This window comes from Bubalus bubalis, chromosome 1, assembly GCF_019923935.1.
Source record: "Bubalus bubalis isolate 160015118507 breed Murrah chromosome 1, NDDB_SH_1, whole genome shotgun sequence".
Taxonomy (NCBI): Eukaryota; Metazoa; Chordata; class Mammalia; order Artiodactyla; family Bovidae; genus Bubalus; species Bubalus bubalis.
In genome coordinates this window covers 41,745,417-41,772,383 of record NC_059157.1, presented here as the reverse complement: position 1 = coordinate 41,772,383, position 26,967 = coordinate 41,745,417, and the positions used below count along the sequence as shown (strand labels likewise).

Sequence of the window (26,967 nt, the reverse complement as noted above, 5' to 3'; positions counted from 1 at the left end):
CAAACCTTCACCCGTATATTAAGCCATTCATGAAGACAGGCTTATGGAGCTACCTGCCCAAACCTTGGACCAGAAAACTGCCCACAAGTCCCGCAATAGCCCTTGTTAATGGTGAGGCCATTTTTATTTCTGACTTTGCTTTTCTTCCATGGATTCCTTTTATCACAGTGTTCTCAGACAGCGGTCCTCCTCAGGTCATGGTACTGACTCTGAGAGATGTGTTTTCATCACAAGTTCATGATGATGGGCCACTGCTACCACAGATTCTTCTCTTAGAGAAACTCTGAGTCATCTCTTGGGACACTCGATTGTAGCTTGGGAGTGCAGAGCAGTCACGGAAAATTCTGGCCCAAAGACTATCAAGCTGCACTTGTAAAACATGATATACACAGTGAAACGATACTCAAAATCAGTGGCAAACTTCATGTCAAATGTCAGATTGATGTCCTTACTAAAATTTCACACTTAAAATGTACTGAGCTAAATTCCAATCCACTGCCAAAGGCTACAGATCAGTAGCTGTTTTCCAATTTAGAATGTTTAATTTCAACGGTTAGTGCCTTTGGTTTTAAGATGATAAAGCTAGATAGAGATGCACTAATATATGTTTCTAGAATGGAATACAACATTAAATAATGACTGGGTTTTTTTTTTTTTTGAATCCTAACACTCTTAAATATAATATTATGATTTTTCAACTAGGTACATCAAGGAAAAAAAATACTATAGTCAAGTATAATATTTTGACTTTTTTTTAGTTAAAGAAAGAAAAAAAATATAACTAGAGCTTGATTTGAACAGACTGCCAATTTTCTTTTCCAAAAACTCAATGTGTTTTCTTGGTTCTGAGCTCAGCATCTGTATCACGTGTACTCACATACTCAAATGTTTGTGCATGTGTGTCAGAGCATACAAACCAGGAGGAAGGGAGGAAATGAGAGAGAAAGCTTGAACTGATGTTTATAAAATCAATATCTGATTTCAGGCTTTGATCCAATTCATGGTAACTCTATGAAGCTATACAAACTATGAACTAGAATCTGGTGGTAATGGGAGAGAAGTGGATGATCCAGATACAGAAATGATTTTTCCTGCTGACATATCTGTTTCAAGTCATTAGGATTACATTACACATTTTTTTTTAAACAGAAATTAAATATAGGACTTCCATGGTGGCTCAGACAGTAAAGAATCCACCTGAAAGATCTGGGCTTGATCCCTGGGTTGGGAAGATCCCCTGGAGAAGGGAATAGCTACCCACTCCAGTATTCTGGCCTAAAGAATTCCATGGACTGTGTAGTCCAGGGGTAGCAAAGAGTTGGACACAACTGAGCAACTTTCACTTTCTTTCTTTCAAATATAGGCATACCTTCTGGCCTGGTCTAACATGTATACACACACACACACACACACACACACACACACACATACTTTTGAATGGGATCAACTGCTTAAAAGTTGCCCAATGTAAAGCTACAGAAAATGTACACATAATTTACTCGCTTGCTCTTCTTCTGAATACTGGCAGTCTGCCTGTATGGAGTGGTGGCCTCCTCCTAGTACATGAAACCTTCACAAAACTGATCTGTGGACACAAGAAAGCTCTGTGGGGGATGTCAGGAATCTCACCCCAGCCTCTGGCAACTACTTCCTCCATGCTGAGGTTCACCCCTATGCCTGTCTCATGCTGAGGTTCACCCCTAAGTCTATCTCCATGCTGGGGTTCACCCCTGCATCTGTCTCAACACTGAGGTTCACCACTGTGTCTACCTCCAGGTTGAGGTTCACTCCCTTGCATTTGTCTCTGGCCCCCAAATTAGTTTTTCTTGTCCAATTCATTGTGCTTTCTTCCTTTGGACATCTCAAACCCAGTCTGAAGGAGCTGCATGCTTTTCACTTCTTTCACCAACCCTAGCCTCAAGTTTCCCTCTTTATATTTCTATGCTCTTTCTTGAATGTCTGACTCCTTTCCTAGTCTGCCTACAGGAGCTGCTCTACTATCCAGGGTCACACAGCTGGGAGCTACAGCTGAAATGAGCAGGTCCCTCAGATAATGCTGGAACAACTGCCTTAGAAGATCTTTGGAAAGAATTTCCACCTTAAAGCATGCTGGCGTTCTGTGACGGCAACAGGAAAGGGGAAGTAGGGAAGGCCCCCGAAATTGCCCCTGGTCTAGCCAAGAGCATCAGAGTTTCTTCATAAGGCATCCCCCTGTTTCTAGAAGTTGCATTCCCTGAAACTCTTCTAGAGTACCGATCAAAATGGAGATCCTTGAACACAGCCAGAAACCCCCAAACTTTCCAACCATGAGTCCTGGACATTTGAAATGTTGTGTTCTTTCATTGTGCTGTGTGAGTTTCTGCTGTACAGCCAGGTGTATACACACATACACACACACAAAGTTGCTTCAGTCATTTCTGACTCTTTGCCACTTTATGGACCATAGCCCTTCAGGCTCCAGGGTCCTCTGTCCATGGGATTCTCCAGGCAAGTGCTGGAATGGGTTGCCATGTCCTCTTCAGGGAATCTTCTCAACCCAGGGATGAAACCTGTGTCTCTAATATCTCCTGCATTGGCAGATGGGTTCTTTACCACTAATGCCACCTGGGAAGCTGATACATACATTCTGGGAAATTCTGAAAGTAGGAGGAGAAGGGGACAACAGAGGATGAGATGGTTGGATGGCATCACCAACTCAATGGACATGAGTTTGAGTAAACTCCAGAAAATGGTAAAGTACAGGGAAGTCTGGCATGTTGCAGTCCATGGGGGTCACAAAGAGTGGGACACAACTTAGTGACTGAACAACAGCAACTATATATATAGATATGTGTGTGTGTGTGTGTATAGATATATAAAATCTATACATTTATATATATAAATGCATATATTTAAACATTTTGCACATCCCATGTTCAAAATGCCCCCACACATTTTCTGTCCACATACGTTCTGCTCTCAGGGTCTTTGAAACACTCTCTGATGGCCTCACAAGGTAATTGTTTCTCTTTCCTCAAACTCAGACTGCTGTCTTCACCTCCACAGCTGATTCCTCATGTTTCATACACGGCCTGGCAATCATGATGGATACAGCTTATTCAGTATCTCTGTACCATGGACAGCGACAGAGTTATGACCTATATTTTAATCTTTGCTCTGCAAGCTAAGTATCATTAACCTCATTTTACAGTTGGGAAATGAACTCTTGGAGTTTGAATAGCTAATCCAAATCACCCAGCTACACAGAAGAAAAAAACACATTTTAACCCATCATCACTCTCACTCCAAGGCCAACTCTCTCTCTCTCATCATCTGAGCTGATGACCAAGGACTTTGCTGACACAGCAGAACAGGAGGCTTTGCAGATGGAGAAAAGGGATTGAGGGCAAGGCTAGAGGAAACAGCAAGTGAGGATCAAGTCACTTTCAGTCTAAGGTGCAAAATGGAATGCAAACCTTGCCTGGAATCAGATCAGGCCAGTCTCTGTAATGTGTCAGAAAGCAGAGCTTTTTCCTAACCCACGGTCCTAAGTGTTAATCTACATCCCACCAAAGACATGTGATTCACGGTCAAATATGCTTGGTGAATTGCTACATCCTCTAGCTTATGTTAAGTAAGATATTAAAAGACTGAGAATCTTTGGCAAATGAAACTAACTCTTTAACCCAAAGTGAAATAAGTCAGAGAAAGACAAATACTCCACACTACTTACAAGTAGAATCTAAATTAAAAAACAAAATAATAGAACTCATGTACTTCAACACTAGAATGGTAGTTACCGGGGGCTGGATGGTGGGGGAAATGGGGAGATTTGGTCAAAGGGTCCAAATTTCCACTTCTAAGATGGGCAAGTTCTGAGGATTCAATGTTTCATATTGTGACTATGGTTAATAACACTGTACTGTAATCTTGAAATTTAATCTGAAGTTATTGCAGTTATTCATTGCCCACTGTCTGTCCCCCCCAGATGCTCTGGAGCCTCACTTCTGGGTCTGGTCCACAAAACAGGGGCTCCTGCATCACCAGGGGACTTGGTGGAAACAGAGAATCTCAGTACCTTTCTCAGATCTCTCGAGCTGTAATCCTAAAGGAAAAAAGATCCCGGCTGATTCCTACACACAATGCACTTGAGAAGCACTGGACTAGCATCTGTCACAATTGTGGGTACATGTTATGTGCTTTAGAGTTTGCCAAATAGATGCATATATACTTTGGTACAAATTCTATGGTTCTTGCATTATATTTTTCCTAAGTTGTCTACTTTTAATAGTAAAATGACCTGGGCATATATAGCATTTGGATTTTCAAAAAAAAAAAAAAAATGAATGGTGTATCAAAGACAAGACACAGGTTTGAAAGATTCAGCACAGAAGAAACAAAGAGTTTATAATTTTTAAAAAAAGGAAGGTTATTTTCTAAAAATAGCCCTTTAAAATTAAATACAGGTTAAAAACAAAAGTGTAGGGTTTTCAGAACAACATTTTTTTTTAATTTTATTTTATTTTTAAACTTTACATAATTGTATTAGTTTTGCCAAATATCAAAATGAATCCGCCACAGGTATACATGTGTTCCCCATCCTGAACCCTCCTCCCTCCTCCCTCCCCATACCATCCCTCTGGGTCGTCCCAGTGCACCAGCCCCAAGCATCAGAACAACATTTTAACTTGAAAAGATGAGAACTCTGGAGTCTCTATAGCACTGTTTCTTAGAGCAATAAACACACTGCCAGTTATAGAAATCACTGTATGTTGCAGGCCATGGGCCAAGGGCTTTGCAAACCACCCCTCATTTGCTCCATTTCACAAGCCTCTGCTGTCTTGTCAGGGCCATTTCCATCTCACAGACACCAGCCTGGGACTTACAGCATCTCGCTCTGCATCCTCAAGCTTGCAAGTTGCAAAGCTGAGGCCATATCCCTAGACTGAATAAGGAGGCTTCTCTTAGCTACTATCCCAAGCTACCTGCTATGGCAAGAGGATGGAGAAACTAGAGGAAACAGACCCTGCTGCCCCACCCAGATGAGAACGGCTCCACAGGCAGTGGGCTCCGCTCTGAGGACACACAGAGACTGGCCTTCTCTCCTAGGAATGGACCCTGCAATGCGGGGCAAGGCACCAATCCTTGCAGGATGCAGCTTCCTTATCCAACCACAAAGGAATCGCCTTAGGAGGTTCCCTAAGTTCCAAATATTCTAAAGCTCATAATTTACAAAAATAAAAACCTCCTGGTTTTTTAAAGAAAAGATGGACTCTAATTGCCATGAAATTAAAAGACGCTTGCTCCTTGGAATAAAAGTTATGACCAACCTAGACAGCATATTAAAAGCAGAGACGTTACTTTGTCAACACAGGTCCATCTAGTCAAGGCTATGGTTTTTCCTGTGGTCATGTATGGATGTGAAATTTGGACTATAAAGAAAATTGAGCGCCGAAGAATTGATGCTTTTGAACTGTGGTGTTGGAGCAGCCTCTTGAGAGTCCCTTGGACTGCAAGGAGATCCAACCAGTCCATCCTAAAGGAAATCAGTCCTGAATATTCATTGGGAGGACTGGTCCTGAAGCTGAAACTCCAATACTTTGCCCACCTGATGCGAAGAACTGACTGATTGGAAAAGACCCTGATTCTGGGAAAGACTGAGGGCAGGAGGAGAAGGGGATGGTTGGATGGCATCAGCAACTCACCAAACATGAGTTTGAGTAAACTCTGGGAGCTGGTGATGGACAGGGAGGCCTGGTGTGCTGCAGTCCATGGGTTTGCAAAGAGTCAGACATAACTGAGCAACTGAACAGAACTGAACTAAGTTGTCTAAAGGGTTTCAAATCAGAATGACTTCAGTGCTTGGGCTTATTAAAGTCCACCGATGGGAAACGTTCATTGTTCCAGCCACTGCTCACAGACAGGACTCTCCGAGCTTGCATGCCATGTGCCCACAGGATGGAACCTGAGCAATAAAGTGGTACATTCTTCAGAGATGCCTTAGATTGCACAAAATTACCTTATTCTCCTAACCAGTGCTCCATGAAAATTAGATGTTCAGAGTTGGAGAGAAACTTTAAATGAAGACATCAAAATGTACAATTGGAAAACCATGACATACAAATTTGGCTGATTTTATGAATAAAAGAAAGCTTACAACTATTATCTGGGAATGGATAAAATAGAATTTGCACAACAGACTCTTAAAAGGAAGTATGTTTTTAAAAAGGAAATTTATTTAAAAGTTAATTTAATTGTAATTTTGCTTCCTGGACAAAAGACCACATACAAAGAGAGGGGTGAACTGCCAAAAAAAAAAAAAACAAAAACGACAACAACCAACTAAACAAATAAAAACCAACAACAAAAAACAGGCAATTTGTATTTTGTGAAATGAATTTATATTCCTAAGGGGAAAGTTTTCCCATTGCCTGTAACACAGATAATTTATTCATACCAAGTAAGATTTATCCCCTTATCTTACACATGATAGCATGGAAAAAGAAGACTTTAAAAGGAGGATTCTTGTGTCACCACCAGAGATAATGGGGCCAGACCTGGCTTTGGAGTGCCTTAGGCTCCCTGTGGTGTCCAGTGAGGTCAGACAAAACGGCAGTCACTCTGGGACAATTCCGGAGTATAACATGCTTTTTTTTTTAATAATAAAAAAAAATTATTCCTATTTACTTTTATTATCTTGACTTAAAGACCATATAGAAATATCATCTTGACATATTTAAATAAGTGAAGAATTATGGTCTGGGACTGTCTCTGTTTCAACTCCTGCTCTGCCACCTGGAATCTGTGAGGCTGTGAGGCAAGACATTTAACCGTCTCTGAGTCCACTGTCTCACCTATGAAATGGGGAAAAGAGTATCTCTAAGTAGTGGTGACTGCTTGCTTACACACTTGCCTGGTACTTAGCAATACCTGGTGAATATTATTATTCAGTATAAGTTGTTTTTAGAATAACATGTTATTCAAAGAAATTTTTAGAGAAAGATATTTTGAGTACAAGAGGGACTTAGGAAAAGGGTTATAATGACATCACGTTATTTATGGCCTCAGGCCTTTGGAGAGCATGCAGAGGTTTCAGAAAAGTAGAAGTTCATAGACTGATATATACATACACATACATACAAGATATCTGCTTATGTTTTGCTTGTTCCATAGAAAATGCTTAAATACAACATTACAATAGGTCTGTGTAATATAATTATTATATTTAAATTTGAAATGGAAAATATATTTAAAAAAAAAAGCAATTATATCAGTTGGTGGTCATGGAACGATGCTCTATGGTCTCTCTCTCCTTCTACCTGAAAAATACCACCTTTTCCCCCAAAACAACGTGACCAGACTGAACCATGACAGGAGGGAGGTCAAGGTTATGGAAACAGAACAACTAGAAACAGTCACAACTTGGAGGCCATGAAAGACACAGAATTCAATGCCACACAGACCCTTAGACTGAGTTCTGGGGCAGAAAAAGGTCCATCCATGAGTTAGTGTCAGTGTTAACTTCTTGGTTTCCATTACAATGCTACAGGTGTATAAGATGTGACCGTTAGGGGAACCTGGGCTGAGTGATAAACCAACGGTCTGAGCTGGTTTTGCAGATTCTCCATGAAATGACATTAAAATGAACAGTTAACAAACAAAATGAGGAGGGAGAGGCCGGGGCTTCCTTTCTGCACAGGCAGCAGGTCAGCCGAGGGACTGATTTTGGGTGTTGATGGCTCTGGGTATGCCTCTATAATCCATCCTCATTAGAAATTAAATAGACACCAAGTCAATTATCAATTAAGTGACAAGCTGGATAAACACTGCAGGTGTTAATTGACCCTTCAAGGGTTCTTTGAAGCTCACTCAGCTTTGCCAGTTCCTTTGAAGTTCTGTTTTGGCTTCAGCAAATCGCTGATTAGATTGATTTAATGGTGAAGTTTTGCCTGGTTAATGGGAACAGAATAAAGTGTAGTTACAAGACTACTTTTTGTCTCACACAGTCCAGACAGGCAAAGGGGTAGGGTCATGTTGCTTAGTGAATAACTAAACTTAAGCTTAAAAAAAAAAATTCATATGTAACAGATTTTCTATTGATATAAGAAATCAGGGTTGATTTGAGGGGGCTAGGAAGCATTCTTGAGTTTATGATCAGTGTAGTTTTCCAGGGAGGACAATGGTGTAAAGCTCTACGGCCTCCTGGTGGTACTCCTCCCCATGTTTTACCACCTACATGTCACTTATGTCTTTTAATGTCTGTTCAGCTCAGCAGCCTGGGTGTTCCACGTGGAGGCTGGCTCCTGAACATACACGCAAGAGACACAAACATCCGCTAAGGTGAAGACCAGGGTTCATTTAATGGGGCAAAGTGAGGGTGTTTGCCCGGGGAGGGAAAAGGTCAGGCTGGTGGGCAGGGTGGACCATGCTCTGAAAAGCCTTGAATGATCTGTTAAGGCTTCAGCTGGGTTTTATTCCAATTGTCGTAGCTCGGTCACTGAAGGTTTTTTAAGAAACTAATGCGTTTAAGTAAGTCTGAGGGCACATCTTAAACACATTCGTGAGTTCTTGCCTTTCTTCCTGCTCTACCCCTAGACACACTCACCCCGTCTTGAAACAGGGTAGATAATTATGCCTAGATATGAGTGCATATTTTAAAGATATCAAACACTCTCTTGCTGGTCTTTTGTCAAGACTTTGTGATGTTCCAAATTTTTTTAACCACCATGTCTTAATTTAGAAACCTTAGTAGCTTAATGCTGAAATAAAATCAATCTTTTGTTTTCCTCTTGATATTTCCAGAATTAGGAGTTAGATTGGATCACTTTAGAAAGTAAGAAGGAATGGTTAGCCTCACTGCTAACCAGGTTTCTGACTTCAGGAAAAATCATAATTACTGGACCACACTGCAAAGACAACTAGGACGGATGGCTCTCCCTTTAAAGAAGGTATTGAAGGTATAATAGGCTGACCTGTCTAAACTTAGAATCTAATTCAAAATGAATCAAGCCTCATCTGAGGGAAGCAGAGTGGCTTAGGCTAAAGTGAATGCCGCCCCCCTCTCCGCGCTCCCCCCCGCCCCGACACACCATGATTAACATATGGACAATTTTGGAACTTTACATCATCCACCACTTTTAGACTGCCTCTGCTGTAGCCATGGCAACCCTTACATAAAACATAGCTGAGTTGGTAACTTCACTCCAAATGAATTGAAAATAAGGCTAATCCTATTATTCTTCTCAACAATTTTCCAAGTAGCTTCTTCTCAGAGTGCCCTTGCTTGTATAGTCTCTCTTTTAAAAATAGATTATTGGAAAATTATATGTGTGTGTGCACCCTTTCTACACACATAGCCATTAGCATGGTCCTGCTGTCATTGAAGTGTAACCTTGCACCTGAGATGAAGTACACCCACCTACACGGCCACTTAGTATTTTTCTTGCAGTTCGGGGATGGGTAAATCTTTTAAATATACCAATTTAGAATCTGACACATGGCAGAGGCTGTCACTCGAAAATTACAGTTAAATAATAGTCTTTTGAAGATAAGTTCTATTATGCGTTTGTATAAATCTGGAAAGGTAACCCAGTGGCTCTGCTTTGTATTGTAAATGTGCCCGCGTATGTTTCAGTAGCGATTTTGGAAAACCATGTTTTCCTTTTCTGCCTCCACTGAAGACCATTCTCTTGTAAAGTGGTCCTATGGCCATGTCAAGATATTCCTCTTTGTAATTGTGATAAACACTCAATGTCACCCCAAGAAGCTCTGCTGTCCCTGACTCTACTGATGCACTTGTGTGCTCAGAGGCTTCTCCAGTAGCCCATCTCCCTTAAGGTGGTGGTCTGCTCAAGGCTTTAGGATCCAAACCCCAGTGTCAGTCCTGAAACAGAGGAAAGGGAACTTCCCCAACAGGTCATTAGGCTCAAACCTGGACTGTTCCACTTGGGGGACAGTCTTAGAGTGAAAAGAAAATGTGGTTTGGGTTCAGAGGCCTTCAGACACAGCCTCGCCCCTCACCTGCTCCCTCAGCTTTGCCATCTCCCATCCTTTGTGCCCCTCATCAGAAATGGGCAAGGATGTGAACAACGAGTGCACAGGGCTTTGTGCACACCAACAGGATGGTGCAAGTCATCTTGAGAAGGTAATTGTCAACACAGCTCCATACATGTCTGATGAGGACTATCAGAAGAGAGGAACCACGATGAACCAACAGGAAACCCAGTTTATTAGACCAGAAGGCACACAGGGCACAAGTCCCATCCAGGGTTTTTCAATAACTGCTCGGGTCCTACCCACTGCTGCTAGATTGCTGTCAAGCATGATGTCCTGGCAAACACCAAAAGAAAGAGTTCAGAGAGCTGGAAACCATTTCAGTCTGAATCCAAGCACCAGGAAGACATGGGGCGATTCCTCCAACATTCCCTAAATAGATTCCTGACTATGAGCTGTCGTTTTCAGGCACCCACGTGGCCATAGCCCCACCTGGCATTTCCGACAGATCACAATTTTAGCACATTCAAGAGCCCATCCACACACACTTTTCTGAGTCTGATATTGAAGGAAGAGGGGACCGGAGTTGGGGAAAGGACTGGTGGAGATAAAACGGAGAGGAGGAGAGGATGTGAGAGAAATCAGCAGGGATGAGAAAAGAAGAAATGGGCAAAACCACAACAAGTGAGATCAGTCAGTCCTGCAGGCCACCTGCTGCAGACAAAAGAGACCGAGGGGTCTGCTGCTCAGGGTGCTCACGCTGTGTGGAGGGCCACGAGGACTTCTGCAGGACTCTGCGCCACTGTGCTCCATGTCTCTGCTCAGCATCCCTGTTTCTCTTTCAGACTTGGACATGGACATTCACACTGTAGAGTTTCCTATCTTGCATAAACAAAGTTTGTTTGGCAAAAGCCAACCTTGACCACGGATGCCATTAATACTACCATCGTCTGACACGCCTCACTTTTTCCTCTCCCCCTCTCAACCTGACATAACATCCAGGAAGTGCCTGAGATCTCTGGAATCTCTCACAAATAAGGCCTTAACGAGGAATGGCTGAATTTCTAAGAATGTATCACCATATATTTTTGCATTGCAATGGTTTTCTGAAAACTAAAACAAGGTGATTTTACATCCAGGAAAGTGTTGCATCACTGAATCTCTTACACTGATGGGCAGAGAAAAGCACTCAGTAGATGTTGAATGAATTAATTTAAAACAGTACAGCTCATTTAGTACAGCCTCTTTTTATATAAGCAGTTAAATGATTTGTTCAAGGTCACAGCGATGATTTGCGACAGAACTTAGAGCAGAATCCAGGACACTCAACTTTCAGCTTTGTATCAGGTTCCATGAGCTCTGATGTTACAAGAAGCTACACAGATAATAACATAATCAATCTTTGAGTCTTAAAACTTAAATTGTATAACATGAAATAAGCAAAAGGGTAACCCTGCTCAATCTAAAAGTATTTCTCAGATGAATGAAATGGAAAACAAATATCACAGAGGCAGTGGCTATTTTTTTCTTAATTGAAGTAACACTTAACATAAGGACAATAAAATTAATGAAAGGAAATAACCATCTATAAATACAAATTCTCTGCGTTGAATGTTGAGTCTTGGAAAATAAAGTAAAATTCAGTGTTGATAATTGGTGTAAAAACAGGTGGTCTAACTTATGACATTTGTCAGGTTTGATATTTTTATCCTTCAGTCTCTGTACTGAAATGCAAACTTAAACCCATAGAGATGTTCAAAATCACTCATTTTATCTCCTCCACCAATGCATCAAGAGCCAATATTTCCTCTATTCCAATTTATTTTGAACTTACAGTGGAGTCTCCTTGTTGTTGAAGACCTGAAATAGGTAGCAGTTGCAGTTCTTAAAATGCTAAGAAATTAAAACAATAAAACAAGACCAAAAAAACCCAGTTCAACTCATATCAAGTGACTTAATTTGATGTATACTTTACATCTTTATTCTTCCATTGTATTATGGACACAGAAAAGTCTGCTCATGCAAGAAACACCATAAACCAGAGGCTATAGTGGATTCGATTGGGTTTTCTCCTGTCACCACCAGCACGCACACCAGGGAACTGATCAGATAACCAGCATTATGTATGCATCAGATGAGCATTTACGGTTCCCTTGTGACCTGCACAGGTTGGTGACATGGTCTCCAGGGAGGAAAAGATGTACGTAATTACACATTTGCAGCACAGGCAACAGATGACTGGTACCACGACATTTTAAAATCACCACCATCTAACAATATCTGTTGACACTGAATCAACTCCAGACCAAATCCAAAACTAGCTCAGCTCACTTAGCTGCCTCTCCTGTGTAGCTTCATATGAGCCCAAACTGAGGCAAATTCCAGTGTCCAGGACCAGACAACTCCTCTACCTCTAAGACCAGCACAGGAACATCCCAGAAGCTCTGACAAATCATTCACACTATAGGTTACATTGTAGCAGCCAGAAGATCAAGGCAAGAAAGAAGGACGTTTCTTGTCCAGCACTCACCATATGGACGGTGCTTCTGTCCCGCTGATTTCTAAGAAGTCGTATCCTTCTTCAAGCTGGAAATCAGTGAAGACCAGTGCAATGGTGTCCCCAGGCTCCGCAAGGATGGTCCACGTGCAGTCGGCATTGTTCTCATACTCGGAAGGGAAGTGGGGGCTGGAGATGCTGCTGCTCGTCCCCCGCAAAGTTCCCCCGCAGGCCCCCTCGGCTGCAAGGGGCAGAAGAGAGAAAGCACATTTAAAAGTGGCTTCAGACACAAGTACCTCCATCAAGCGCCACTGTTCATGGGTGGCAAATATTTTCTGAATCCAAAATCATGACACACAATCGGAAAGAGGGTTTCTTTCTTCTGATTTGATAGTTTAGTTCTATGGAAAGACATAACAGTATACCAATTATATTGCCTTGTGAACTGAACTACCACTAAAGAAAGAAGTGAAATTACGTCTTTTCTAAGATCTGTGATGTGCAGTTATTATACACCTGAGGTTCACAGGTGGCTCAACCATATTCTCAAAGGAAGACAGAAACAAGTTGGCAACATTTTGAGTCTTAAAAGTATGTAGCCATCTTTGCTTCATTTTCTGTGAGCTGGCTGTGAAAACACAGTGATCTTAAAAGAAGTATCCACCCTAATCTTTACATCAGGTAGAGTTTGGAACGTGCACTTGGCTTTGAATTTCAGATAAGTCCTTGAATAAGATGAAAACAGAGAGGCACCAGTATCATATAATGATTCTGAGTAGGAAACAGCTACATGAAAACTTAAAATGAATAATCAAGGAAAAATGACAAGGAAAGGATCAGTAAGGTAAAATATAATACACTGAGGATACAAATTAGCATTGGAATAAATACTCTTTTGAAGAGAAATGGATCTTGTAATTTTTTCCACATAGTAAAAAAATAGATGTTATTCAATTTATATAATCATCTAATACAAAATGTTACGTATATAGTAAACTGTATATATAGGGCAGCCAAATATTTGTAAGACAACATTTTTTTGAAGACACTGTAACTACTGTTCCTTCCGCTCTTTCTTCCCATTTTTTCCTCTCATTTCTCCCTTCCACTCTCCCTCCCTTCTTTCCTATCACATAATCCTAGCAAAGAGTACACCCTTGGCTGTCTGTGTCTGCAGACTCTATATCCATTTTGTTGTTGTTCAGTCACTCAGTTATGTCTGACTTTTTGTGACCCCATGGACTGTAGCATGCCAGGCTTCCCTGTCCTTCACCATCTCCCGGAGTTTGCTCAAACTCATGTCTATTGAGTTGATGATGCCATCCAACCATTTCATCTTCTGCAGCCCCCTTCTCCTCCTGCCCTCAAACTTTCTCAGCATCCTGCTCTTTCCTAATGAGTTTGCTCTTGCATCCATAAATTCTACCAACAGCAGATGGAAAACATACAAAAAATATTCCTAGAAAGTTCCAAACAGTAAAACTTAAGTTTGCTGCATGCTGACAACTATTTACATAGCATTTTCATTGTATTAGGTATTATAAATATTCTACAAATAATTTAAATTATATGAGAGGATGTGTGTGGAGTTTACATACATATATTACTATGACATTTTTTATAAGGGGCTTGAGTAACCAAGAAAAGTTCCAGACTTCCAGAAAAGGATCTACTTCTGCTTTATGGACTATGCCAAAGCCTTTGACTGTGTGGCTCAAAATAAACTGTGGAAAAAGACATGGGAATACCAGACCACCTGACCTGCCTCTTGAGAAACCTATATGCAGGTCAGAAAGCAACAGTTAGAACTGGACATAGAACAACAGACTGGTTCCAAATAGGAAAAGGAGTACGTCAAGGCTGTATATTGTCACCCTGCTTATTTAACTTATATGCAGAGTACATCATGAGAAACTTTGGGCTAGAAGAAGCACAAGCTTAAATCAAGACTGCCAGGAGAAATATCAATAACCTCAGATATGCAGATGACACCACCCTTATGGCAGAAAGTGAAGAAGAATTAAAGAGCCTCTTGATGAAAATGAAAGAGGAGAATGAAAAAGTTGGCTTAAAGCTCAACATTCAGAAAACTGAGATCATGGCATCTGGTCCCATCACTTCATTGGAAATAGATGGGGAAACATCTATGACTTTGTTTTTTGGGGGCTCCCAAATCACTGCAGATGGTGATTGCAGCCATGAAATTAAAAGACGCTTACTCCTTGGAAGGAAAGTTATGACCAACCTAGATAGCATATTCAAAAGCAGAGACATAACTTTGCGAACAAAAGTCCATCTAGTCAAAGATATGGTTTTTTCCAGTAGTCATGTATGGATGTGAGAGCTGGACTATAAAGAAAGCTGAGCACCAAAGAATTGATGCTTTTTAACTGTGGTGTTGGAGAAGACTCTTGAGAGTCCCTTGGACTGCAAGGAGATCCAATCCATACTAAAGGAAATCAGTGCTGAATATTCATTGGAAGGACTGATGTTGAAGCTGAAACTCCAATACTTTGGCCACCTGATGCAAAGAGCTAACTCATTTGAAAAGACCCTGATGCTGGGAAAGACTGAACATGTGATGAGAAGGGAACAACAGAGGATGAGATGGCTGGATGGCATCACCGACTCAATGGACAAGAGTTTGAGTGAACTCCATGCATTGGTGATGGACGGGGAGGCCTGGTGTGCTACAGTCCATGGGGTCCCAGAGCTGGATGCAACTGAGTGATTGAACTGAACTGAACTGAGTATCCAAAGATTTTGTGACCTGCTGGGGACCCTGGAGTCCATATGTGACAATTGTGTAGTCCCAGCCCCAGGGACTCTGCACTAATCGTGCTGTCCGATACCCCACATCCACTGCCTCCATGTCTGTTCCTTGGCCTCTTCCTGGGTTCAACATCCTGCCCTCTCTCATCCACCTTGTCTTGCTCCCTGTCTCCTCAGCCTGATCTGCCCCATTTCTTAGCCCTTTGCTCAGGACAAAGCATTGGGCCACAAGTTTTATGAGCCTGGCTGTGCTCAGGGATTCGCCTGGGCCTCATAGGTAGTCTGGAACTCAGTCAAGTCCCCTCTCTTCCCTCCTCATGCGCCGAAATCAACATTTCCTGTACTTGAGTCAGTTACACGGACCCTTCACTCAGCCATCTTCAGTAGGAGGAATGGGACTATAATAATATACCTCTGGGCTTAAGATAACATCCAACCTTATTATTTCAAAGAGTAAAAGCAGGAAAGTAAGCTAATTTAGTTATAGTACTATGAGGTATTTTCAAATATAAAGTTCTAAAAAAAATAATATTTTATTAAAAACTGCAGCAAGCCTATAAGAAGAAAGTTTCATTATGGTAGCAACCTAGAAGGGGTTCAGTTGAGTGTTTGTTTAGCTCTGTTTGTTTTCAGCAAATAGCTGAGTCACAAGTCCAGAAATGCTCTTTTTATCAGCAGAGCAGCAGGGAAATTTCAAGAAGAAATAAAGTAAAGGCAGGCAGACAAAGCAAAATAATCAAAGTAAAACATTAAGAAATGGGGATTATGGACAAGCTTCTTGGAAACTGAAGAGTTATTTAAAGCTCCATAAACATTTAATGTAAACTTGGAAATCACATATACCCATGGCGGATTCATGTTGATATATGGCAAGACCAATACAATATTGTAAAGTAATTAGCCTCCAATTAAAATAAATAAATTTAAATTAAAAAAAGTAAAATCTATTAAAAATAACTATTAAAACAAACTAGATAATTCTGGTCAATATTTATATATTATAGTTATATATCAATATAATGTAAGTTTCTTTTTTTATCCCTGGATTTTAACAGTAGAACAAATGTACCAAAAAATTTATCTTAGTATTAAATCTGCTATATACAGAGAAATTTTTTTTTGTCTAGAAGCTGAAAAATTGGGGGAGGGTATCTACTGAAGTAAGTGTTATTTACAATTACATCATATCCACACACACACTTTTTTTTTTTTTAACACATTATGCAGAAAGAAAATGAAGTTAGGTTTGAAACTGCCAGGTAAATACTTGACTATAAAAATTAGCACCCAAAATGTTTCCTAATAAGATGCTGAATATCAATATTGAGTCCCTTCACTCCATATGGTAAAATCTGTGCTCCTGGGACAGCCACATGAAGGGGTCAGAGGGTACAAGTGGAAAAATGGAGTCAAGGAGTCTAATCCTGCAGCAACTATCAGAGCAATTATTTCTTTAAATCCGTTTCCTATATTGAGTTTCCACAAAATCTTGCATTTGAAAAAAAAATTCCACAGCTTAAAGGAGTTTGAATGTCATCAAGTTAATCCAAGAAGAAGATAAGGTTTTTAATAAAAGATGTGTTTGAATGTACTGATTTCTGTAAGTGGGGAAAATAATTCTAACTGTAAGCAGAAATCAGAGTGCAGTGTGTCCCCTAAGGAATTTCACAACTTTTAAAAAGTTTCATCCCAAACTGTAAAAGTATTATAAGCTTTGCTTGGGTATCAGTGTTGTTAGGAATTTCACTTTATGGCATGATTCAAAATACAGAATAAAACATTATTTAGAGACATACTTTGCCATATTTATAATAAAGAAAAATTGAAACCAACAAAATGTTTAACAATAGATAAATCGTTAAATAAATTACAATGCAACCAAACCATGCAGTACTTACCAAGCATCTGTAACACTGCTTCAGCAAGTCCCTGACTCACAATATTAAATTTATAAAATGCAGAGTATACCCTGCATAATTTCTTCTCAATTTTAAAAATTGTATAGAAAAATATTCAGCAAAGAAGAAAGATGTGCACACACATTTAAAATGTTCAGTTGCTAATACTAGGCAATGTTTTCTAACATGCCTTCCCTAAGGCTGTGTAGAATACTGGTACCAGCGCGAGCTTTCAAATTGGCTGCCTGGATTGGAATCTGAGTTTTCGCACCTTTGTATAACAAGTTCTATTCTCTGGGCCTCAGTGTGGCTATTTATAAATAAAGATAGTAAGGATGTCACACAATCAAAGGCATGTTTCTTCCAGTAGTATGGATGTGACAGTTGGGCCATAAAGAAGGTTGAGTGCCGAATAATTGATACTTTTGAACTGTGGTGTTGGAAAAGACTCTTGAGAGTCCCTTGGACTGCAAGGAGATCAGAGAAGTAAATCCTAAAGGAGATCAGTCCTGAATATTCATTGGAAGGACTGATGCTGAAGCTGAAGCTCCAATACTTTGGCCACCTGATGTGAAGAGTCAATTCACTAGAAAGAGTCTGATGCTGGGAAACATTGAGGGCAGGAGGGAAAAGGAGCAACAGAGGATGAGGTGGTTGGATGGAAAAATTGACTCAATGGACAAGAGTTTGAAAAAACTATAGGAGACAGTGAAGGACAGGGAAGCCTGGTGTGCTACAGTCCATGGGGTTGCAAAGAGTTGGACATGACTTCATGACTGAACAACAACAACAATTTGTAAAGTGGTTGTGAAGGTTAAATAGATCAATAGCTATAAAGTGCTCAAAATACTGCAGGCAAATACTAATGACTCCATAAAAATGGTTTATTTGTATTTTCTGCAACTTAGCATGCAGTCATTGCTTAAAAAAAAAAAAAAGTCTCTCAGTCATGTCCAACTCTTTGCCACCTCATGGACTGTAGCCCACCAGGCTCCTCCATCCGTGGAATTTTCTAGGTATGAGTACTGGAGTGGGTTGCCATTTCCTTCTCCAGGGGATCTTCCTGACCCGGGGAAGTCATCGCTTAATGACAGGTTATTTAATTATTTTGATCATTTTTACCACCGCTTTGAGTAAGACTGTTCTCCAAGATCTACACACCGCTTTCACCAGGAGTTTAGCAGCTGCCACAAGGGGAGAAGAGGGTCACAGAGTCCGGTGGTCGGAAGGCAGCCCCCTTCCCGAGGATTCCACTCCTCTGGGGGGCTGGAATGAATGGGTCCCTGATCTAACGCTACTGTTTCTGCAGCCTCATCACCTGTGTTATATCTGAGACCATTGGTGGACCGTTCCCTTCCATCCTTCATCCTTGGGTACTGAAGACACTGTGAGAAGTACTGGTTTGAGGTCACCCCACCTCCCCTCAAAGATCAACACAGCTCACGTGTATGGTTCCTTCCTCTCTCCCAAGCTCCTATCAGCAAAATTTCCCACATCTCAACCACTTCTGGGGTACAACCCCCACTTTTTTACACTCATGGAAACCAGATGTCTTTTCAGGATGCTGCATCATGAAATCCTCCCTAAGGTCTGAGTTTTGTACCCACGTCCTGAATGCCACTGTCCTGGACTACATGCTCACAGACATGCACTTCATTGCAGACCACTTTTGTTCTGTCCCCCCGAAGTGCTCCAGTTGGGAGTCTCTCATCCTCAGAATCTAGCACCTTCTTCCTTGGAGTCATCTACACAATCCCTGGGGCAGCTTCACCAGTCCTTGCAGATTTTTACTTCTGGTTCACTTTCAGTGTCTCCAACGCTACATCTGACTTGCTTCTCACTGAGTTCAATATCAAGCTAGACCATCTTCTGAACACCGGACTCTTGGTTCCCTTGTCCCTCTTCCAGCAACCCAGTTCCAAGGCAGGCCTTCATCCCCACCTTCATCTTCCATCTTCCCAAAAGCAATAAATGATCATTTTCCAGCAGCAAAGGGGGCTGCCCCATTTTCAGACCTCCACTCTCTACATTTCCAGGTCACATCCTCAAATACCTTCACTCCAATCACTCTTGGACCCCGATGGCCCAACACTCCCCGATCTTCCCACTTTCTCACTTCCTTCCCTCATGCCCCTCTTGTTCCCATGTCTCCCCTTGCCATCCTCAGGTTTTGCGGCCTTCATTTCAATCACTCCCGTGTGTTTGCTGTCACTCCACTGTCAGCACCTTAGATTTGAATTGGACCAAATCCACATGGGCTCCCAAGGTAAATGTGGCTCCAGAAAAAACCCAAATAGACATGCAGTGATGGGTCAACCACATCCGACCCGGCTTTTAATGATGACATCCCTGCTCTGTTCCCCACATCCATTCTCCACTGGGAGAAACAGTCCTCTGTTGCGAGGAAGGGCCATTTTGTACCCTCTTCCTCCTCCTGCCAGCATCTCCTGCTGCATCCTTAACATGATTTTTGTTTCCTATTTCCCTAAGAAAAGAGAAGTGATTGAAAGAGAAATTTTATGATCTATTGACACCATGTATGATCACCTACTTGCATTTCTGCCCACAAAATGTCCTCCCTGGATGACAGGTAAACTCTCAGCATACAGTTTACACCTATACCTGTGCTATTGCTCTGATCTAAGCCAAATCCCTCAACAAATGATCATTTACTCTTTTGACTGGAGAGCTGCTCTCAGCATACATAGCTTAGTCACTCAGTCATGTCCAACTCTTTGCAGCCCCATGGACTGTAGCCTGCCAGGTTCCTCTGTACATGGGATTCACCAAGGAAGAATACTGGAGAGGGTTGCTATTTCCTTCTCCAGGGGATCTTCCTGACCCCGGGATGAAACCCACATCTCCTGTTATCCTGCACTGAAGGTGGATTCTTTACCACTATCACCTCCTGGGAAGCCCCATAAAAACATGTTATAATACTTCCCATTCAAAAAAAACTTTTTTTTTTAAGTAACTCTTTTGTTTAAGTAACTCTTTTAAAAGATACATACTCCTTGGAAGGAAAGTTATGACCAACCTAGAGAGTATATTAAAAAGCAGAGACCTTTTCCAACAAAGGTACATTTAGTCAAGGCTAGATGGAAAAATCATTTTTCCAGTGGTCATGTAAGATGTGAGAGATGGACTATAAATAAAACTGAGTGTAGAAGAATTGATGCTTTTGAACTATGGTATTGGAGAAGACTTGAGAGTCCCTTGGACCGCAAGGAGGTCCAACCAGTCCATCTTATAGGAGATCAGTCCTGAGTGTTCATTGGAAGGACTGATGCGGAAGCTGAAACTCCAATACTTTGGTCACCTGATGCCAAGAGCTGACTGAATAGAAAAGACCCTGATGCTGGGAAAGATTGAGGGCAGGAGGAGAAGGGGATGACAGAGGATGAGACAACTGAATGGGATCACCAACTCGATGGACATGAGTTTGGATAAACTCCGGGAGTTGGTGATGGACAGGGAGGCCTGGCATGCTGTGGTCCATGCGGTTGCAAAGAGTCGGACACAACTGAGCGACTGAACTGAACTTTTGTTTCCACATCTATTTCCAGACTCCATATCTACCTTTAGCTTATATTGTAAAGTAATTGACCTCCAATTAAAATAAATTTATATTTAAAAAAAATAAAACAAAATAAAATCCCTTTCCCAGAAACACACCTTAAAAATGTCTATAATTGCAATCTTTAGTTTTTTCCCATCCTTAACTGAATCCACCTGAGTCAGGATTTTGTTCTCATTGGTCCACAAGAACCGCTCGTCTCACGTCAGCCACACCAACAAATCCAAGGATCAGTTCTCAGTTCTCATCTCATAAAAACTCTCAACTACATCCCACAGTTGTCCACATCATCTTCTGTGAAGTACTTTTTTGTCAATATACTTGTAAAGTTCTCATATCTTGAAATAATTGCAAATTCACAAGAAGTTGCAATCATAGTACAGACTGATCCTGTGTACCCTCCTTCCACTTTCCACCAATGATTACATCTTACATAGGTACAGTATAGCATCAAAAAATGACACTTTTACAATGTGTACATATGATTTTGCTCACTAGTTTCTTATATATCACAGCCATGGCTGCCTCTAACCTTAAGGGCATGCTTTCTTGGTCCCCCCATTATTTTGATTTCATCTCTCAGTCCTTAGAGAAGGCAATGGCACCCCACTCTAGTACTCTTGCCTGGAAAATCCCATGGATGGAGGAGCCTGGTAGGCTGCAGTCCATGGGGTCGCTGAGAGTCGGACATGACTGAGCGACTTCACTTTCACTTTTCACTCTCATGCATTGGAGAAGGAAATGGCAACCCACTCCAGTGTTCTTGCCTGGAGAATCCCAGGGATGGGGCATCCTGGTGGGCTGCCATCTATGGGGTTGCACAGAGTCAGACACAACTGAAGTAAGTCACCAGCAGTCTCATCTAGGCTCAGTTCTATGGATTTAAATAGTGTACATATGTTGACAGTTCTCTAGCTTGAAGGTTGATTTCAGATCTTTCTTGAATTTCACTTTTATGTAACCAACTGCCAACTCGGCATATCCAAATGGATGTCTAAATAGCAATCCAGATCTACTAGTTCCCAGATAATATTCTTTTTTTTTAATTTAATTTTATTTTTAACTTTACAATATTGTATTGGTTTTGCTCAGATAATATTCTTAAACTTTATTTTTCCAAGTCAAATTCCACAGCCTTCTCTATTTCAATAAGTGGGAAGCCCATTCTTCCAGTGGCTTAGAAAAAACTGGCATCGTACATGACTCTCCTGTTTCTCTCATGTTCTGCAACCACTGTGTCATAGAATTCTACTGGCAATTTCTTTAATCTGTATTCTTTTGCTTGATTTTTTGCTTCTTCTAACAGCTTTATTCATAATTGATGAAAACTGGAAGCAACCAAAATGTCCTTCAATAGCTTGAAAGTGAAAGTGTGAGTTGCTCAGTCATGTCTGACTCTTTGCGACCCCATGGACTTTGCCTACCAGGTTCCTCTTTCCATGGGATTCTCCAGACAAGAATACTGAAGTGGGTTGCCATTTCTGTTGCATATATAATGGGATATTATTCAGAAATAGACTGAAGAAGGAAATGGTAACCCATGCCAGTATTCTTGCCTGTACAAATCTCATGGACAGAAGAGCCTGGTGGGCTGAACTAAGATGGAGTCACAAAGAGTTGGACATGACTCAGTGACTAAATAACAAACATCATTCAGAAATATAAGGAAATGAACTGCCAAGTTATGAAGAGACACAATAGCCTTAATGCATACTGTGAAGAGAGAGGCACCTACATGTTGTATAGCTTCAACAATATGACATTCTGAAAAGGTACAACTATAGACAGTAAAAAGATCAGGGGTCACCTAGGGGTTAGGGTGGAGAGAGAAATGAACAGCTGGAGCACAAGGGATTGTAAAGGCAGTGGGCCCATTCTACAAAACACTGCAATGGTAGGTAAATGGCATTATGCATTTGTCAAAATACATTGATATTATTTCATCAGTTGTAATCAAAGTACCATACTATTGTAAGATATTAATAATAGGAAAGACTTTGCAGGGGGACAGAAGGACTCATATACAGGAATGCTATTTCCTGCTCAAGTTTTCTATAATCTTAAAACTGCTCTAAAAAATGATGTCTATAAGCTTTTTTTTTTTTTAATGTAATGCTAAATAATCAGAATGAGAGGATAAAAAATGCCCTGAGCCAGAGGCAGGAGGGAATCTGGTAACCACGAAGTCCTCAGAGAAGTCTCCTTGGAAAGCTGACCTTTCTAATCTGTATTCTGAATCCAAATGCATCTTGCAACCTCCACTGCTGCTTGTGTTGTGCAAGTGATGAGTCACTCAGTCAAGTCTGACTCTTTGCAACCCCATGGACTGCAGCCCTCCAGGCTCTTCTGTCCATGAAATTCTCCAGGCAAGAATACTGGAGTGGGTAGCCATTCCGTTCTCCAGGGGATCTTCCTGATCCAAAGACCAAACTCACGTCTCCTGCATTGGTAGGTAGATTCTCTACCATCTGAGCCATGAGGGAAGCCCCACTGCTCCTATTACCTCTCAAAATAGCATCATATCTCTCCTTGAAGACTGGAGTGGTTTTCAAATAGGTTTCCCCATTCCACCCTTCCCACCACATATTCTTGGCTCAAAAGAGCAGCAGAGTGAGTCTCTTAAATTCAAAATGCAATGACGCTGCTTCTCTCATCAAAACCATCTAATGTCTTCCCATACGGCTCTGTATAATGGCCCACAGGGCCCCAGAATCCCTCAGCATCCATTCCCTCTGACCTTTTCTCCCACAACCATGCCACTGTCCACTCCACTCCAGCCATACTGGCTTCTACATTGCTCTTCACTCACCCTGTGGTTGCTCAGGATCAAAGTCCTGGCTGTTTCCTTGATCTCGACCATGCTCTCAACAGTCTCATGTCGTTTAATCTCTCACCCCCATGAGGGGTACAAATATTGCTGTGTTGGCCAAAGAGTGGTTTCCCAGGACAGGGGACCTCCAGTGCTAACACCAGGACTGTCTTAGGCAAACCAAGCAGTAGTCACCACAGCTCAATCAGAGGGCACTGTCTCAGTGAATGTGTCTGTCAACACTTAAGTAAACAATTATTACAATTGGGTATGTGACATATTGATTTGTTTTTACTTATTTTTGTTTTGATTTATGTGGTCGACCTCTACCCATGAGGGCTTCCCTTGTGGCTCAGCTGGTAAAGATCTACCTGTAATGCAGGAGACCTGGGTTCAATCCCTGGGTTGGGAAGATCCCCTGGAGAAGGGAAAGGCTACCCACTCCAGTATTCTGGCCTGGAGAATTCTAGTCCATGGGGTCACAAAGATTTGGACACAACTGAGCGACTTTCACTTCTCCCCACAAAGATATGGCAGTTGGGGCTTTTCTTGTTTTGTTCACTTTGTAGCCCCAGCAAAGAACTTATGTAAGCAGACTACAGCTTATGGGCTGCATGCAGCCTGGTATCTATTATTGTAAATAGACCCCAGGCTGCATGTAGAAACAGTCATGCCTGTTTGTTTAGGTAGTCACTGGAGACTTCTGCTCTAAAATTACTGACTACAGTAGCTGAAACACAGACCATATGGCTTGAAATACATGAAACATTTACTTTATGGCCCTTGACAGAAAGAGTCTACTGACCTGACTGTTAAATATATCTGACATCTTGTCTGTCCTGCATAAATGTTTCTTAAATGAACAAACACAAATAGACAGCAGACATAGTCTACTGGAAATAAAAAAACAAACAAAAAAAAAAAAACCCAACTTTGGGGCATCGTTTTCATGCTATTAAATCCTCAGCAAATTAAAAGGAAATGCGAACATCAAATCCAAGAGAAATTGTAGTAAAAATACGTGTGGCATGGAAATTTGCTCAGCAAGTTTGCAAAGCATAAATAACATCCCAAGAATTCTTTCCTTAGGAAATAATTAAACAGAAGAAACAAAGGCAATGCTATATATACAGAGACACTAATTATAGCATTATGTGTAGAAGCAAACACTGGAAACACTCATTATGCTCAATTATGGGGAGAGAGAGAACTATTAATTTGTATAATATTGAGGATATTGAGAAGAAAATGCTGTCAATTAAAACTGAAATGTTTATCACTTAATACCAATCTTAAAAATAAAACCAAAATGTACTATGTTCTACGATTTTAGCCTCTAAGAGTTTCAGAGGATGAACTGCTTTCTTTGGTTTCCACCTTTGTTCCATTCTAGCTTGTCAGTAATAATGATTTCAATAATAATGGCTATTATTGGTACTGAGTACTTCCAGCATCTCATTTAATCTTTACCAGTCCCATGAGATTTAAAGCATTAATTGTATTAGTCTAGATACACATGTATACACATATATGCACATATTCCACACTGAATCACTTTGTTGTACACCTGAAACTAACACAACATTGTGAATCAACTATATTAAACTTAAAAAAAAAAAAAAAAAAAAAAAGAGCATGAATCCAGTTCAACAGATTCACAGGCAGAGGCTTTGCAAACAGCTTGTCCAGGATGTCTTAGCTAGTAAGAAAACAGGGTCCTTGCTAGTAAACATGTCCATCACTGTCCATCACAAGGAATGGCATTTCCTTGGACAAGTATTAATTTGGTCACAAGACAGCTTCAGTCCTACAACCTAAGATGGTATTTACATGAGAAAAAATCTTGGAAAAATACTGCAACTTGGGCCTCAAAATAACTGGTATACAGGCACTTACAATTATGCTTTAAAATGTTAGATTGTATTCAGTGAGATAATGTTAAAAAAAAAAAAGTGCTTATCAGAAAGCCTTGTAGCCTTGTGAAATGCAAAGCATGCACACCAGATTTACTATAATAACATGGACATATATTTTCAACATTTAAAAACAATTGGTGAGACTTAGGGTTGTTTATTACCTGGTATATATAGATAAGTGCTGTAAACTAAACTCCCCAAAGCTGTCTACGCTTAATACAGAGCTGTGTTTCTTAAATGAAGACTATCCCATTCAACCTTATTTTGCAATGCTTGGTCCTGACATGATTAATCATTTAAGATTCATTTTTACAATGTTACCTCTGTAACATAACTGATAAAAACACAGCTGTGTTTTAAATATCACAGAGTTTGACACCCACAATAAAGCATGACTCCTCTCCCTCCCTGCCTCCCTCCGGCTGTATCTTCTCCCAGAGTTTCCCTTCCCTATCAGTGGCACAATGTCTGCAATTAAAAACCTTGAGTGACATTTCATAAGGCACTGGCAAGTGACATGTTGTCGTTTCCAGTCATATTATGTAAGGCTTATCAATTAAAGAAATTTGCAACTTTAGGCAACTTTACATGAAACATGGCATCCATTATTTAGCATGTTTTATTAAGGGCATTGCTAAGACTTCTCCTGGCACTTTATTTCATGGCATCTCTGCTTGCTATCATTCATTGTTCCAAGGAAATACAACTGTCCTGAAACGGATAAAATCCGTCAATTCTCTAAAACAAGCAAAACAGCTGCCACATCCTGTACTCTTTCAGTAACAGTGACAATGGGTTTTGACACTTTTCAGTGAATATTTATCTTAAATGCATGTGTTGAGACAGAGAGACAAGGTGACAGCCTCAGTGAGTAAATAGCTATAGACTCTGCTAATAATTCGTTTACAGCTGTTTTTCAGTGGTTTGCAGGTCATGCTTCTCAACAGAGCAAAAGAGAAAAAGCAAACACACCTGTCCTTAACTGCCCCAAGCAGGAGGCGCTGTGTGAGACCTGCCTTTGCACCCACCGTCTCTGCAGCTCTGGACAGCACGCCTCACATCGCACAGGCTTAGGTTCCTTACCTGCAAGTTCTGAGGATTAATATTAAACTTGAACACTTCCAGACAGGATAAGATCAACTAATGCATGCCAAGTTCCTAACACAACACCTGCCACAGAGGTGTGTGGTCTAAATAAAATGCTGAGCCATGCCTACACTTCCCTGTGGCTTTTCTTGAAATAATTCTTAGTGGGTGCAAAAAGACTCTGCTGGCTGAAAATGGAAAATAAGGAGGGAAGGATGATCAACCAGCCAAGGGTCAGGTGGTTCGTTTCCTGCCTCAAGTGTCTAATTCCACTTCACCTGGAGCCAGAGAACCCCTGGCTGCAGGTACTGGGATCCCTGTGCCCAGCAGCATCCTTTAGGCCTCACCTTTCTGCCCCTAAACAAGGGTTCCTGGGAGGACAAGTTGGAGGTAGGGGGGATTTAGGGCTGCAGTGAAGAGAGGGGAGAGAGGATCAACCG

The 26,967-nt window shown here is 41.0% G+C and overlaps 1 protein-coding gene across 3 annotated transcripts in view; it reads right to left on the bottom strand.

The window, feature by feature from the left end:
* CSMD1 (CUB and Sushi multiple domains 1) overlaps positions 1–26,967 on the bottom strand; it is a 2,066,326-nt gene that overhangs the window by 1,021,094 nt on the left and 1,018,265 nt on the right. For all 3 annotated transcript variants that reach the window (XM_025272930.3, XM_044938991.2, XM_044938996.2), the window contains one exon: positions 12,503–12,710. In XM_025272930.3, coding sequence (XP_025128715.3) covers positions 12,503–12,710 — 208 coding nt within the window. The remainder of the gene's footprint in view (positions 1–12,502; positions 12,711–26,967) is intronic.